Source organism: Scaptodrosophila lebanonensis, unplaced genomic scaffold (assembly GCF_003285725.1).
Source record: "Scaptodrosophila lebanonensis strain 11010-0011.00,11010-0021.00 unplaced genomic scaffold, SlebRS2 tig00000321-arrow-arrow-pilon, whole genome shotgun sequence".
NCBI classification, from domain to species: domain Eukaryota; kingdom Metazoa; phylum Arthropoda; class Insecta; order Diptera; family Drosophilidae; genus Scaptodrosophila; species Scaptodrosophila lebanonensis.
This window is the reverse complement of record NW_022060647.1, coordinates 233,161-249,240: the sequence shown is the minus strand read 5'-3', so window position 1 is coordinate 249,240 and position 16,080 is coordinate 233,161. Positions and strand designations below refer to the sequence as shown.

Sequence of the window (16,080 nt, the reverse complement as noted above, 5' to 3'; positions counted from 1 at the left end):
TTTATAGTGTCAAAAAAAAATTGAAAAAAAATTAATTGTGAAATCCGAAAGTGTGTGTGCATATACGCTTAATGTTAGTTATTTTTATTTTATTCTTTATGCATTAAAGTAACGTCGATTCAAAATTTAACTACCCGAATCAGCAGCTGTTTATTTAATGGCAATTAAATGAAAAAAAAAACAAAACTAAAAGTTCACATGAGTGATAGTGAGGCAGGTCAGTACTGCAGATCAGCGCATTCTTTGCGGGTTCATTGACCTCCGCATTTTAAGTTATTGTCATATGTTCTCTCAAAGGCATATTAGTATAAGAGTAAAAGTTAGTATAAGACGAAAGTAAATTGACATGCGATAACTGTCGAGCAAAAGCTCTGTACTAAGATTGATATGTATGTATGTATCACATTATATCAATTTAACTTCGGCTTACAAACGAGATAAGAAACAAAAGCAATAGTAATGATAAATACAGACTTACGTACAGACTCCAGCGAGGTGTTGTCGTTGTTTTATGTACAGATTAATTCAATGCACATACATTTATATGCAAATGCATCTTCATTTGGTGTGTTATTATATGGATGGGTTAATTTAGGGTTTATTAAATGTTATTTAAATTTGTCTTATTTATCTCGAGGCATATTTTTTTCGGGTTTATTTTCTTTTGCTATTATGATATATATTTGTACACATGCCTTTTCGAGAGTTTATTTCGGTTTAAGCTTTTATGCACTGATCTTGGGCACGAAAAAACAATAGCAAAAAAATTACACAGACTTAAATGCACATGTCTACATATAAGTATATGCACGATATTGGGTTTTAAGGCATTTCCCTTTCTATGCACTGTACACACTCTTCAATTTTTAAACTGTGATTTTCAAACTTAGACACTATATAGGCTCTTTTTGTGAGCAGTAGCACATTTTATGTAGTTAACGCTGAGGTGGTGGTGGCGGCAATGGGTTCTACGGCAGAGGGAAGTCGGCGGTGGTCAGGTTGGGCTAATGACGTTTCGACACCCAGAGCACCCGCATGTTCGCAAGCTCCTTTTTGGAAGACGGACTTGTAGCATACGGCAATTCACTTTGCCGGTTGGAACCAAATGTTTCGTCCAAGTGTAAACAACGAAATAACCCTTATGTCGAAGTTATTTGATTCGGCTGCACCCAATACAGCAGCGACAAGGTATTAGTCGCAAATCTAGTGACGGATGCGCACCGATTACTTGGCAGCACCCTTAATAGGCAGTTGCCCACAGGCGGAAAATGCCATGAAGATTAGGGGTCTTCAAATCGTTTCCAGCCACACGGATTTACACTCGATGAAGGTCCAGGTTAACGTGGACAAAATCTTTGGGTTCGAGAGTGTCACGCCGTTTTCCTTTTGGGCCAGTGAATATCACCCAAAACACGTGTTAGGCATAGCTGACGGACGTGGCTACTTTGTAGAACTTGGCCCTCCAAAAGTTAATGAACAAAAGAGGTCGGTTTTAGCAAGATCAGGCCTTTTATAACACCTAATTCCAGGGAACTACTGAAGTGCGTAAAGTTAGATGCGCTTTACATTCCAACCAAAACCCAGAGTTGTACTAACTAAAGCTTTCAGAGTAATACAGCTGATAGTGGCCTGAAGCTTTGGGACAAATATACTTTGTATCGCAAGTGCTAATTTTGTAGCACCGAGCTGCGATAAAAGCAAAATTAATTTAATTTTAATGCAGGCGACCATTACACCACACGATAATATGACAATCATGATTGGAAGATTAGCGAGAATAAGCTTCGAATATCTTTTGCATGATAAGTTCCAATATCCCGACCTTGAAAATCTTCTAGTTGGTAGAAGCAATTTCCAAGTTTCTTACCTATTCGGCACTTTATGAACTGTGGTCCTAACTTCGCATTGAAATTTTTTGAAAACTTACTAAAGACAAAGTTTCTGCGGAACACTTCTTGTCCTTCTTTAAACGAAATGATGCATAGTCTATACGCATCAAGTGAAGATCACCTAGAGCAAGATCACTCGCTCCGCCAGAAGGCTTAGAAATAAACACACGCTTGAATTTCCAAAGATGATCTCAATTTATTTTCGGCAAATGCCGGGTTTTTATACAATTTTCACTTACGATCTACATTAAAATTAGGTTCTACAATTGTCTTATCAGCTATTGCTTATTCATTCTTAATATAATGCTATCTTTTACAAGTATTTATCAATGCTATGTGTGCATATGCGCACCCTTCTTATCGTCTAGTTGTCCTGCTGCTATTGGTCGACCTCTATTTCCCCTTTTCCTCACTATCTAGTCGTTGAGCGTCCTATATCTACATGCGACTGTGACATTTGTTGAGGTTACCTGCAGTGCGCATGTGTGCGTGCGGCCCAAAACGTTGTATGTTTGTTCCTTCGTATTTTAAGTGGACTGTATATTTTTAGATTGTTTATGACTGCCACATGTGCGCGCAGGCTTGGTCTAATTTCCTTGGGATTGAGTCTCACTATCAGCTCATATTTTTGAGTGTGGCAACAGTACTATTCATAAAACTATGTTCACTATTGAACATTTTGCGGCGGGCTATAATTCCCAGAAGGTGCTGTTCATCATGCATTGAGTTTTGGTTTAACTTATCCCCATGTGACCTAACTCTATCTGCTCGGCTGGTTTGATTGATGGTACATTAAAATCTACTTTAATCGCTCGAGATCTAGAACAACATTTCTTTTTGATGAGATATATTGTTGCTATTGCAATCCCTATCCCTATTAGAATTAGTGACCTGTGTCCACTGATTTGGTGATAACTCAATCTCCTCAATTCGATGTTTTCATTTTTGTATTTTTCCACTATTTGTTTCAATATAGTAATGTCTCGAGTATTATTTATTGTAATGGAAGCTAAAGGTCTGACTTCGTCCATCTCAACCCAGTCGACGACCTTTGTGATTGGAGACATTTCCCTGTGCAATTCGCTCTGAGACGTGATTTCATGGCCTGCTATCATTAAATGAGTTCCATAACGAGCTGTACAACCTTGGTTGAGTTTAAGAATACCCTGTTGTGGTATGTGTAAAGGCAAACTTTGATGTGAACCACAAATTAATTCTCATGCGCTTTTGTCGAAGGTCTTAAATAGCCATGTGTTCGAATTTGCTAACTCAATCCAAACGTTTTCTTTCAATGTTTGCGCGAACTCACAAAACGGATCCTTAGTTTGTTTAAATGCTGATATCTCACATGAGTTGTCATTAGCCGACCTCCACGCTCAATTTCCCTTACATAACAGTCGATTGTTTAACTGATGGGAGCATTTATTCAGTTGTGTAGCCTTAAACAGTACGTGAAAATTTATATTATTTTATATAAATTATTAAAAACAAAGAAAGAATGGGACGCTTGCTTTTAAATTGTTAATGCGGAAAATGCGAACGATTTGGCGACAATTGTGCTTATATTTAGTTCTCTTTTACAACTGACTTCAAATTAGGCTTACATGTTAAACTAAGCCTAAGGCGGCGAAAAGAGGGCGCGAGGCGACGTCCGCAAACGGCCGCTCTCGCGCTCTCTTTTCGCCCTAAACTAAAATTCAAATAATTCTCTTAAACTATCTTAATCTAAAGCAGCATCTGCGCCAACACCGGCCCCCTTGGAGGGACATCGTCCTTCAACGGGCAATGGCGCCAGCCGATGAATAGCCCTCCGTAGATTGCTACTACTCGTGGCGACGTCGGCCACCCGCACCTTCCCGTCTGTCCCGGCGTGAGTTGTGGTGACCCTGCCAAGTATCCACTTTTGTGGCGGCACGTTGTCTTCGGCCACCACGACGAGTTGTCCCACGACGACGTTGGGTTCCTCCTGGAACCACTTCGCTCGCACCTGGAGGCTCGAAATGTACTCCCGGGACCATCGCTGCCAAAACCTGTGCTTGAGACACGAGGCATTGCGCCATCGCCTTAAGCAGGTTTGGCTGTCGATATCCGGGAGCGGTGGAGCTGGAGTCGCCAGAAGAGGCCGCCCGATCAGAAAGTGGCCCGGGGTTAGCGCCTCGCCGTCGCTGGGGTCCGCGCTGAGTGGTCCCAGTGGCCGAGAGTTCAGCACGGCCTCGACGCTCGCCAGGAGTGTTCCGAGCTCTTCTGCGGTCAGGAGCGCATTGCCCACCGTCCGTAGGAACAGGTGCTTTGCAGACTTGACACCTGCCTCCCATAGACCGCCGAAGTGAGGCGCTCTGGGTGGTATGTACGCAAACTCGCATCCTTTTCTTGATGCGAATTCGCGTACGCCTTTCGCCTCCTTCTCCCATCTTGCTCGGAACTCCTGCAGCTTCCTGTCGGCTCCCACGAAGTTCGTTGCGTTGTCGCAGTAAACTTTGCCAGGGACGCCTCTCCTGCCGACGAACCTTTCAAAAGCCAAGAGAAAAGCATCAGTGGTTAGATCTGACACAAGCTCTAAGTGAACCGCTTTCGAGGCAAAACAAACGAAAAGAGCCACGTACGACTTGTACGGTGGCTTGCCACGGATGCGGAGCGTTGTGCTTATAGGGCCACAAAAATCAACACCACATACTTCGAACGGGTGGAACGGCTGGAGCCTGTCTGCCGGAAGATTTCCCATTACTTGGGAGGCCAACCGGGGCTTCCATTTGAAGCAGAGGATGCACGAACGTACTGTTCGGCGACACACTTCCTGAGCGTTAACCAGCCAAACTCGCTCACGAAGCAGGCTCACCAGCGATCTAGGGCCAGCATGGCAATTTGACACATGCAAATAAGATACGTACGATCTTATGAATTGCGACTTTTTAGAAAGCAACAACGGAAACTTGGCTTCGTACGGGATAGGAGCATTTAAAATTCTCCCCCTAATCTCAGCAAGGAAAACAAGAAACCGTCTTCTCCAAACTCATGTAGAAATGGACTCAGACGCTGTAAGTTGGCGTTAAGTGTTCTCTTTTTTCGAACCTTGTCGATTTCGTCACCGAACTCATTGTTCTGGATGACTTGAACAATTTTGTTGAATACCAAATTGAGTTCGCTTGGCTTGGCTATAGGATCAAAGGGCTTCAAGACCTTTCTGCACCTTTGTATAAATCGAAAAACCCAAACGAACACCCTCAGCAATTTTGAATGTGACGAGTAGCTTTCGATAACTTCGAGAATATAATTGGCTTGCCGATCTGCGAGTAAAACTACAGCAGACTTAAGAATTTCTAGGGCAGCTGAATTTTTAGGCGGCTCGAAGTGAGCATTCACAGGCCAATTTTCTTCCGATTCCATGAGGAAGGGTGGCCCTGTAAACCAAATGGAGCTACGCAACTCGTCTACATTACATCCTCTGGACACGATGTCTGCTGGGTTGGATTTCGTTGGGACATGTCGCCACGTTGCATTCTCGGACCACTCTTGGATTTGAGAAACCCTGTTTGAAACGAAAACTGACCATGCCGACGGATGCGACTTGATCCAGTGGAGCGTTATTTCCGAGTCAGTCCACATAACTATCTTGTCTATTGGAGAATTAAGCAACGGGCGGACTTGACGAAAAAGATCTGCGAGAAGGTGAGCTGCACACAGCTCAAGACGAGGCAAAGTTTTCGTCTTGAGTGGAGCTACTTTGGATTTTGATGTCAAAAGTGACACTTTCCAACCATTCGCAGTCGAAACACGAACATAAATACAGGCGCCATAAGCTCGCATTGAGGCATCGGCGAACGCATGTATTTGAATGGGTGACTGCGTATCTGTATGGACGAATCTAGGGACTTGAATACCGCTGAGGTTCAACAAATTCTGCTTAAATGAGTCCCAAACTGTATGAAGATTCTCAGGGATGGATTCGTCCCAATCTAGTTTTTGTAGCCACAAATCTTGCAGCAACATTTTTGCTTTGGTGATCAGCGGGCAAAGAAGGCCCAGAGGATCGAAAAGCCTGGCAGTCACCGATAATATGTTCCGTTTTGTCGAGCGGAGATCTAGGAAGGAATTTTCTAACTGGAACTAAAATACATCTTCCTTCGGCAACCACATATCGCCGAGCGTTTTGGTTGGGTCTGAGTCGACTGTGGCTACTGGAATAACTGTGCTATCAAATGCGGACAGTTCCGCGCAGTTCGAAAACCACTTTGCCAATTCGAAGCCTGCACTTTGAAGAACGTGCGACACTTCTGCTCGAAGCTTTTTTAGCTGTTCAACGCTTTCAGCACCAGTTAACATATCGTCGACATAAAAGTCGCTCCGAATAACTTCAGCAGCTGTTGGATGTGAGGAACGGACCATTTCACTCAGCCTTGTTAAACACCGCACCGCCAAGAACGGAGCTGGCGACGTGCCATATGTTATAGTGTTTAACCTGAAGATTTTCAAAGACTCAGACGGATCTCTTCGCCACACTATGAGCTGATAGTTTCTATCTGCTTCGTGCACCATCACCTGACGGTACATTTTTTTTAATGTCTGCCGCTAAGGCGAACTTTCGCAAACGAAAACGAAGCAGCGTAGAATAAAGCTCCTCCTGAATTGTTGGACCGACCATTAAAGTACCATTCAACGCAATCTGAGTGGACGTGCGGCAAGAGGCATCGAAAACGACACGCAACTTGGTCGACGTGCTTTGAGGCCGCAGAACACTCTGATGCGGAATAAAATAGTGTGGAGTGTCTTGAATTTTGTTGTCCGTTGAGGACATGTGACCGAGCGAAACATACTCGTCCATAAATTCCAGATACATGCTTTTCATTTGAGGGTCTTTTGACAACCTCCTTTCAAGCGACAAAAAACGACGTTTCGCAATTTCATACGATGAGCCAAGATTTTTTGGGTCAGATTTAAAAGGTAACCGTACCTGAAATCGACCAGACGACAAGATTTTTGTATTATCAACAAAGTGTTGTTCACAAAGCTGTTGCTCAGGTGAGAGAACTTTCGAATTATTAGGCAAGTCCTCAATGGACCAAAACTTTTGTATCGTTGAGTCTATCGAAAGTAATTGTTCTTCTTGGCAACTTAAATTCACTGCTCCTTCTATACTCGTTGTAGGTTGAGTAGAGCATCTGCCTGACACTATCCAGCCGAGAAGCGTTTTTGTAATGTGGGAGCCTCAGGACCTTGCTTTATTTGGCCTACCGACAATAAGTCGAAGAATGACTCTGCTCCAATTAGCATATCAATTTTTTGCGGCTTGTGGAATTGAGGATCGGCCAATTGAATATTTTTGGGGACCCTCCACCCGCTGGTGTTCACCGCTTGATCGGGATGATAACCAGAAATCGATCCCAAGATCCAAAAATCTGCGGAAAACTCGCTACAATTGACACGCGACTTCACCACTGTATGAATTCTTTTCTTGGCACGCGCATTGGTGTCTCCAATGCCGCGCAAGACCATACACGTATCCTCTCGTCTGAGCTGTAGCTTTTGAGCTAGATCCTCAGTCACAAAGTTGACTTGTGACCCAGAATCTAACAATGCTCTTGCTAAAACGAAATCGCCACTTTTCGTTTTAACGCTCACGACTGCTGTTGCAAGAACCACTCTATCCGAAGCAGTCGCATGCATGGCATGCGAAGTGGAAGAGCTATCTTGAAGATGTGGTGGCTGAGAGGGTGGTGGTAACGCAAGATTTGTGCTAGCAGTATAAATATGTAGCAGTGTGTGATGAGAACGTTGGCACACGCTACATTTCTTTGCCTTACATTTCGCTACTGTGTGGCTTATGCACAAAGGCGCACCTTTAGCGAAGTCAAACCTTTGCTGCACTGACAAGGCAATATATGCCTGGCAATTGCCAATCGAATGGTCAGCTGAATTGCAAAACTGACAAAGGTTATTCTGTTCGTTGTTGGCAGCAACGAACGAATGATTTATCCTGCTAGCATCGATGCTTTTTCTTCTTAGTTTTTCCAGCTGGCCTTTTAATAAGGATTTGGTCATAATGCAAGTTTCTTCCAACTCTTCACGGTAGTCATCTTCTGTATCTTTTGCTTCAATTTTGCTTTGCAATATATTTGCAGTTTCTATATGAGTTGTTAGAAGTTCTAACCTGCATTCTAACTCGATTGGCTCTAACAAAATCGAGCCTTCTTTTAATTGCCGTTGCATACGACATATACTCCTCATACAGCCCTCGCGCTTCCTTTTAAGTTCTTCGATCAAGTCCTTTTTCATATTGATTTAAAGTTTTAAACTTGATCGAACGAAAATTGTCGAGTGACAAACGAGAAATCGAAAATAATATGCTGTTCTCAGCAAGTGTAGGGGAGCGCAACAGATGGTCGTCTAGCAGTGCGAACGAAAACGAGAAGAACTGCAGTTGACTGACCGTCGAAGGCAATACTTTTGAAAGCAGCAGCGAAAGTGGCGACAAACGAAAAGAATAATTCTAATACAAATGCCTTGTGTGCGTTAGCAGAACAGCTAATTCTTATGCATGTATTATGCGAAGCGCAGGCAAACAAAAAATGCAGCAGCTTAAGCGCGAACACGACAGCAATGTATTAGCTATGTTATGTATGCGAGTATGTCGGTATATATTTACATATGTAATAACGACAACGGCGAATTTGATGAGAACAACGAGAACAAGCAACAAACGAAAACTGCCGACGGTTGGCTGAGATTGACGTGGGGGGGGATGCCGTATGTAAAAGTGGCTATGTATATTTATGTATGTATAACAAAATCAAACGACAATAAATTGGCACTTTAAATAATTGCCTATGTCAGGTTCTTTATTGTATGCATTTCTTCAGTTTATTAACATACAAGTTATTAATTAAACTCTATATATATAAGAACTTAAAATAAGAATAACTTCTGCTGTGCTCTCGTCCACGCACACGTCTGCTCTCTTCGACCACTCAAACGATACCCTCTCTCCTCATACTTGACATTCGGCCTCTCCTGACAATCCGCCGTCATCGCTTGTGTATTCATACATCTGCTCGTCGATATCCAAGTTTGGAATTAAGGCACACATTGGCCTCATACTCTTCATACTGTAATCCTGGTTGTCTGCTCATACCATCCACGTGTGGCATGTCAACTCCTGGACGATGCTTGCATGTAAAGTCAAACTCCTGTAGTTTGAGCCACCATCTTGCTATCGGCGGTTGTAGCTCCGTTGAATCCTTGAGTGTCACCACTGCATTGCAATCTGTTACCACCAAAAAATGAGATCCCAGCAGATATACACGAAATCTATCCAGTGTCTCGGTAATTGCCAATATTTCTAATGCATAGCTGGAATACCTGCTTTCGGCATCGCTACACAATCGGCTGTAATAGAATACAGGTTTTGTGCCTTCCTCTTCTCGTTGGAACATAATGCCAGCTATTCCCATCTTACTAGCATCGGTATGCACCTCGTGGTATTTCATGGGGTCGTAAAGAGTCAAAACTGGCTTCGAGGTTAGGGCGTCTTTTAGCTGTAGAAATGCCTGTTCTTGGTCTTCTCCCCACATGAACTCCACATCTCCACATCCATCAACAGCTTGCTTAACGGGTATGCGATCATACTGTAATCCTTGACGAACTTGCGGAAGAATCCCGTGATGCCAAGGAATCTTCGTACCTCTGTTTCATTACCTGGCTGTTGATAGTCTTTGATGCACTCGGTCTTCTCGTTGCCAGGCTGGATTCCGTCGCCTGTGATTACGTGTCCCAAAAACTTGACTTTTGCTTGCATGAATGCACATTTGGATGGACGTAGCGTTAGACCAGCAGATCTAACAGCTTCCATAAATTCGTTCAGTATGAGCAGCCCTTCTTCCACAGTTTTTGAAGAAATTATGACTTCATCTACGTAGTTAATGATATTTCGTTGGTACTTCAATTGCCGTATTATGTCTGTTATGACCTCTTGAAATACCATCGGCGCATTTACCAAACCAAATGGCATAACATTGAATTCGAATAATCCATTTGGTGTCATGAAAGCTGTAAACTTTTTGCTTTCGTCGCTCATCGGGATCTGATAATATCCTGACGTCATGTCTAGCGTTGTAAAGCAAACGTTTCCGGACAACTTGGCCAACTGCTCCTCTACAATGGGCATCGGGTACCGCTTCTTTATGGTGACTGCGTTGAGAGCTCGATAGTCAACACATAGCCTTTTCTCTCCGTTTGCTTTGGGTACCAATATTGCTGATGCTGCATGTGTTGACGTGCTCCTCTGAATAACATTGTAGCTTAACATGTCATCGACCAAAGTGTTCAGCGTCTCTCTTTGAGCGAATGGTACTTGGTATCGCCTTCCCAAAATGGGCTTCGTTGTCGATACTTCAATCGTCATTACCGTTGCTTTGCATCTGCCAATATTTGATAAATCTTCGGCAAAACAGTCTGTATAGCTTTTTAACAGATCGCTCACCTGATTGCGTTGGTCGGGGTCGATGTCGGTGCCAACATCAAACCCGACCTGTTCCATCGTTGCCACCTTTGAAATTGGTCCATCCATGTCCAGCAGATCTTTATCATGGCATATAATATCTCTTCCCACTAGAACATCATATGGAAGAACTTCGTCTGGCACCACCTGGATTCTCGTGTACAATTTTAAATTGCCGCATGTGAACTCCGTTAGGATGCATTCCTCTGATCTAACAACAGAGCCTCCAAAACCTTGAAGACTTTTGGTAGACGGCTGCCGCAATGTTCCTTTTGGTACTGATGATTTTTTGATAAGTGTGTTATCACTGCCCGTGTCAATAAATGCCTCAAACGTGTATCCTCCGATATGTACTGTTTTCATTATTGGTGGATACTCCTTGGATTGTGTCTCTTTTACTTGAGCCACCTTTGCTGGTTTCACATAACAATCCTTTTCTTCATGTCCAATCTTGGAACACTTGGAGCAACGTTTCTTTCGTTGGGGCTCTGGGCATTTTGCTGCAATATGCCCCAGATTATTGCAATTATAACATTTAATTGCCTTCGTCTTGCCATCAGTTTCGTCATGGTGCCTCTCGCTGTTAACAGTAGTTGCGTTGTATTGGTGTTGTTGCATTCCTTGAGCCGATCTCATATTCTCCAGTGATCTGAAAAGCTCTGAAGAAGTGCGTATGTTCATCGCTAGCAATGCCTTTGTTGTCTCTTGCTGGTTGAGTCCGTTGATAACATATGAATTTATCGATGGCTCATCGATATTCGCTCGACGCCCGATAGCTAACATCGCATAGAAATACTCACTTAATGATTCGTTGCTACGCCGCTTGCGTCGCATCAATTCTCTATGCACATCGGCCGTATTCACCACACTTGGAAAATCCAACCTTAGGGCTATTTTGAATTGCTCCCAAGTTTGATATACCTGCTGTGAGTCAAGCCATGTTTTTGCCACTCCGCGCATTTTATGCTGCACTGCAAAAAGTACCGTTTCGTTTGTCCACACATACATATTTTGAAGCTGTTCAACTTTCGCAATAAATTGCTCAGACGTTATAAACCCTTTTAATGGATCAAATTCCGGTAGTACGCCAATTACTTCTTTGATGCTTGTAAAGCCATGACCTTGAAGACTTGGTGACGTTCGTACATCTTCGTTTCGCAGCGGCTGTTCTACCTCAGTTGCATTGCCATGTGCCGTTACCGTTTCCAAGCGCCCTTGTCTATGCGTGACCTGCGCTTGTTGTTGTTGCGGCATACACACCGTTTGCACTGTTGTCGTTAGGCTTGCTACCATCTGCTTTAATTCGTCGATTTGTTTCTGCATACTTGTATTTGCTTCCAATGCCGGGTACTCATCTGTGTCAATTTCGTCTCCGCCTATGACTTGTATCAACTCGTTAATTTTCGCTGCCTTGTTTCCTTTGACTTGGATATTATGCTCTTGCAAAATAATATCCAAATCGCAAATTCGCAATTGATTTAGTGTCACTTGCATCGTTGGTTATTTTATTTGTTTCCTTTACGTTGAGACCGAAAATATACGCACATCTGCACTTGTTGCCGTTTGCTTTTCGACTCCCATTAATTGCGATCTTTTTCTATCGTTTTGCTGACTGTCTGTCTTCTTCACCGTTGCTGCCGTTCGGTGCCGCTTTTTTTTCCCCTTTTTCTATTTCCTTGTTCTCCTTTTGTCGTTGCTAGAACCTCGACTCGTTGCTATGCCGCGCCGTGCGTCGATATTTTTACCTTTCGATCGACCGTTTTGCTAATTCCTGCCGTTTTTTCGATCTTCCTCTTTGCTGTCAACCGTTTTGCCAATTCGTGCCGTTTCGTTGATCTTTTCGCCCTCGTTCGTTGAGCTTCGTTACTATCGACCGTTTTGCTTTGCATTGCCGTTTTGCTTTACCATGCCGTTTTGCTTTGCCGTGCCGTTTTGTCGAAGTTATTATACATACATTTTATTAATTAAATATTCTCTCGTGTAGAGATGAACTCGTATCCCACTTCTGAACTGTCAGGTTCTTTATTGTATGCATTTCTTCAGTTTATTAACATACAAGTTATTAATTAAACACTATATATATAAGAACTTAAAATAAGAATAACTTCTGCTGTGCTCTCGTCCACGCACACGTCTGCTCTCTTCGACCACTCAAACGATACCCTCTCTCCTCATACTTGAACCTATAGCGGTTCACTTTTATTTAATATTAGTACGACATGCGATTTATATTTGTGTTAATTATGCTCAACTATCTACCGTATTATATTATGGTCACGTATGTGCCAAAGGTTGAAAGTTGAAGGCCGAAATAAGCAATTCGCTGGTTAAATTCCACTTTCAAACTTTAGCACAGTACCTGTGAAGTCGACTTTGGCTCAGGAACTTCCCTTTGGTCGACTTGACTCATCCTCCAATAATCCAGTTGACGTGACAGCAACACACACAATCCCCAGTGCAGCAACAACAACACGACCGACGCGGTTCCGCACAAATTAAAGTTTTTAATTAAAAAAAAACAAGCAAGTCCCTGCTCGGGCGCCAATGAAAATTTATATTATTTTATATAAATTATTAAAAACAAAGAAAGAATGGGACGCTTGCTTTTAACTTTTTAATGCGGAAAATGCGAACGATTTGGCGACAATTGTGCTTATATTTAGTTCTATTTTATAACTGACTTCAAATTAGGCTTACATGCTAAACTAAGCCTAAGGCGGCGAAAAGAGGGCGCGAGGCGACGTCCGCAAACGGCCGCTCTCGCGCTCTCTTTTCGCCCTAAACTAAAATTCAAATAATTCTCTTAAACTATCTTAATCTAATGCAGCATCTGCGCCAACAGTACGTATGCGTCTAAAACAAAGTTGTGAACTAGGTAATCGCCTTGAATTCGGACAGTTATTGCATGTCCTTCGCGTTCGAAAGGTATCGGAATCATTTTGTATATTCTAGATGTTTCTTGTTTAAACAGTGGAATTTCTGCATTGATTATAAGTTTTGTGTCAATTAACATTGCGTGTGCTTCTAATAGATTATAAATTTCTCTTATTTCAGCGCCTGTGCCTGAACCTGGTAATTTCATGCGTTGGGGTAATTTTCCCCTAATAATTTCTATTTCCTTGCCTAATTGTTCTAATGTTAATAGTTTCGGATTTATGTGTCCGTGGTTTAGATCGACCAGTAGGTCGATAATGGCATTTACTGTTTCTTCACAATAGTCCATCATTAAGTTTACTTGGGCTACCCCTACTTGTATTGTTGAAACTACACGGTTCTCATTTCTTTCTTGAACTACTTCTTTATCAATCGAGTTAATTTGGTTCCCAAATAATTTTAATCAATTATTAAGCTCAGTGGTAGCCTTCTGCACTAAATCTATGGTTGCATCAATGATTGAGGTTTGCTTCTTATGAAGTGTGACTATGTCTTCCTGATTTTTAAAAAGGTCACGCATATTAGCTTCTATATCACGTCGATCTTGTGCGTCCATTGATCCAAATAACACTCGATGTAACGATCCGATCATTTCAATTGCTCTTTTGTTTCTTGTAGTGTTTGTTAAGGCGTGTCTCATCAGGAATATCCATTGCCCCGATTTGATCCATATAAATCATGGTGTTGCTGTCCAATGCTGTTATTCTATCTGACGTGTTAATAGAACCTGCGTCAATTGTTATCGGTCTTATTATGCTAGTTGCTAAGAGTATCATGATATATTTTATTAGTGGCATTTTCTGAGGTTCTTTTGGTGATAGTTTTGGCCTTTCATTTTCTGTTTCCAGTGGGCATAGTTTGGCTATTGGTCTTTTTACTATGCCGTTCTGAGTTTTTATAGAAGCTATTCTTACTTTCCCATCTTCCCCTGGATGAATTACTTCTATTCGTCCTAGTGGCCATTTTGCCGCACTGGTATTTTCGCTCTTTACAAAAACTAATTGCCCTACCTCCAAATTTGGTAGGTTCTTGGTCCATTTGAACCTTTGTTGGAGGGTCGTTAGATATTCCTCCTTCCATTTTTTCCAGAAATTATTTTTCATTTTTGTTAATAATTTCCATCTGTCTAACGATGACACTGTTCTATCGTCGATTGGTTCTGGGGGGTCTAACATGGGTTTGCCAGTCAAGAAATGACCCGGAGTTAAAATGTCGTCAAACTCGTTGCTGTTATCTATCTTGTATAGTGGCCTAGAGTTTAAGACGGCTTCTATCTGTGCTAGCAAGGTGCTCATTTCTTCAAAGGTCAGTGTGGTGTCGCCTATTACTCGTTTTAGGTGATATTTTACTGATTTCACACCAGCCTCCCAGATTCCTCCGAAGTGAGGACTTGCCGGGGGAATAAAGTGCCATTGTACCTTTTCTGACTCCCATACTGGTGATATGCTGTTTTGTTTCAATGCGTTAGTAAAATCCAAATGCATTTTTCTATCTGCGCCAATAAAATTCGTACCGTTGTCTGAATATATATGAGAGCATTTCCCTTTTCGGGCTATAAACCTTTTGAATGCTGCGAAAAAGGCTTCAGTTGTTAAGTCGCTGACTGCTTCTAAATGCATAGCTTTTGTGCTCATGCAGATAAAAACTGCTACATATCCTTTGTAGGATTTGTTCCCTCTACCTTTCGAAACAGGAATTTGAATGGGGCCCGCATAATCAATCCCTGTGTGCGAGAAAGGGCTTGAAACTTTCACTCTGTATTCTGGCATTTGACCCATTAGTTGCTGTGCAGTTTGTTGTCGATACCTCGTGCATTTTATGCATTGCCTTACGCATTTTTATACCCTGTACCCGTAGGGTAAAAAGGGTATATTAGGTTTGTGCAAAGTATGTAACATGCAGAAGGAAGCATCTCTGACCCCATAAAGTATATATATTCTGAATCAGCATGACGAGAGAAATCGATCTAGACATGTCCGTCCGTCTGGATGAACGCGAGGATCTCAGAAACTATAAAAGCTAGAATAACCAAAGTTGGCATCCAGATTCTCGTAGGTCCGAGAAAGGACGAGTTTATTTTATTTTTTTTAATTTTCCCCCCCTTCCCCGGTACAGAATTTCGTCAATAGCGTCCACATTTCAAATGCTACCTAAACCAAACTTTGCACACATAATTTATATATAATTGTCTACTGTTGTTCAAAATTTTATTCAATTCGGCCAATTCTAAATAAAGTTATTAGCAAAACAAATTCTCGCCAGTACAACCCCCCCAAACTGCAGCAACAAGTTCGCTCTTCTTCTTCCTCTTTTTGGTGCTGCTATGGGCGCATATAACTCAGTGACGGAAGTTTACCTGGGTACAGGGTATTACACTGTCGGGCTTGCTCGACTGTAGCGTTCTCTCTTGTTCTAATTCGGTTATTGTAATTTTCTTTGTTTCTGATTGTTTCCTGCAAAGTCTTGTGAATTTCATCACATAAGCTACGACTCGAATAAGTTTTCCTAATTGACTGCATCTATTAATAAGGCTGTCTAAGAAATGAGATTTGGTGTGTATACACATGACCGTTTGTTTTTGCGTTATGTCTTCTTTTGGCCACATCTCTTGATTTTCTTTCAGCCATTCTGGACCTTCCCACCATAGTTTATTTCCTTTTAATTTTTGTGGTTGAAGGCCTCGTGACGCTATGTCTGCAGGATTTTCTTTGGAGCCTACATGTTTCCATATGGCTTTCGGTAGCCATTTATGAATTTGTTCCACCC

At 42.2% G+C, this 16,080-nt stretch overlaps 1 protein-coding gene across 1 annotated transcript; it reads right to left on the bottom strand.

The window, feature by feature from the left end:
- Positions 1-1,924: 1,924 nt before the first annotated feature.
- LOC115630112 lies at positions 1,925-13,603 on the bottom strand (the record flags this gene model as incomplete). The annotated part of the gene is made up of 2 exons (XM_030526725.1): positions 13,504-13,603; positions 1,925-1,986 (listed from the first exon to the last, which is right to left on the bottom strand). Coding segments are annotated over exons 1-2 (162 nt in total), but the record flags the coding sequence as incomplete, so codon positions are not given.
- Positions 13,604-16,080: the final 2,477 nt, after the last annotated feature.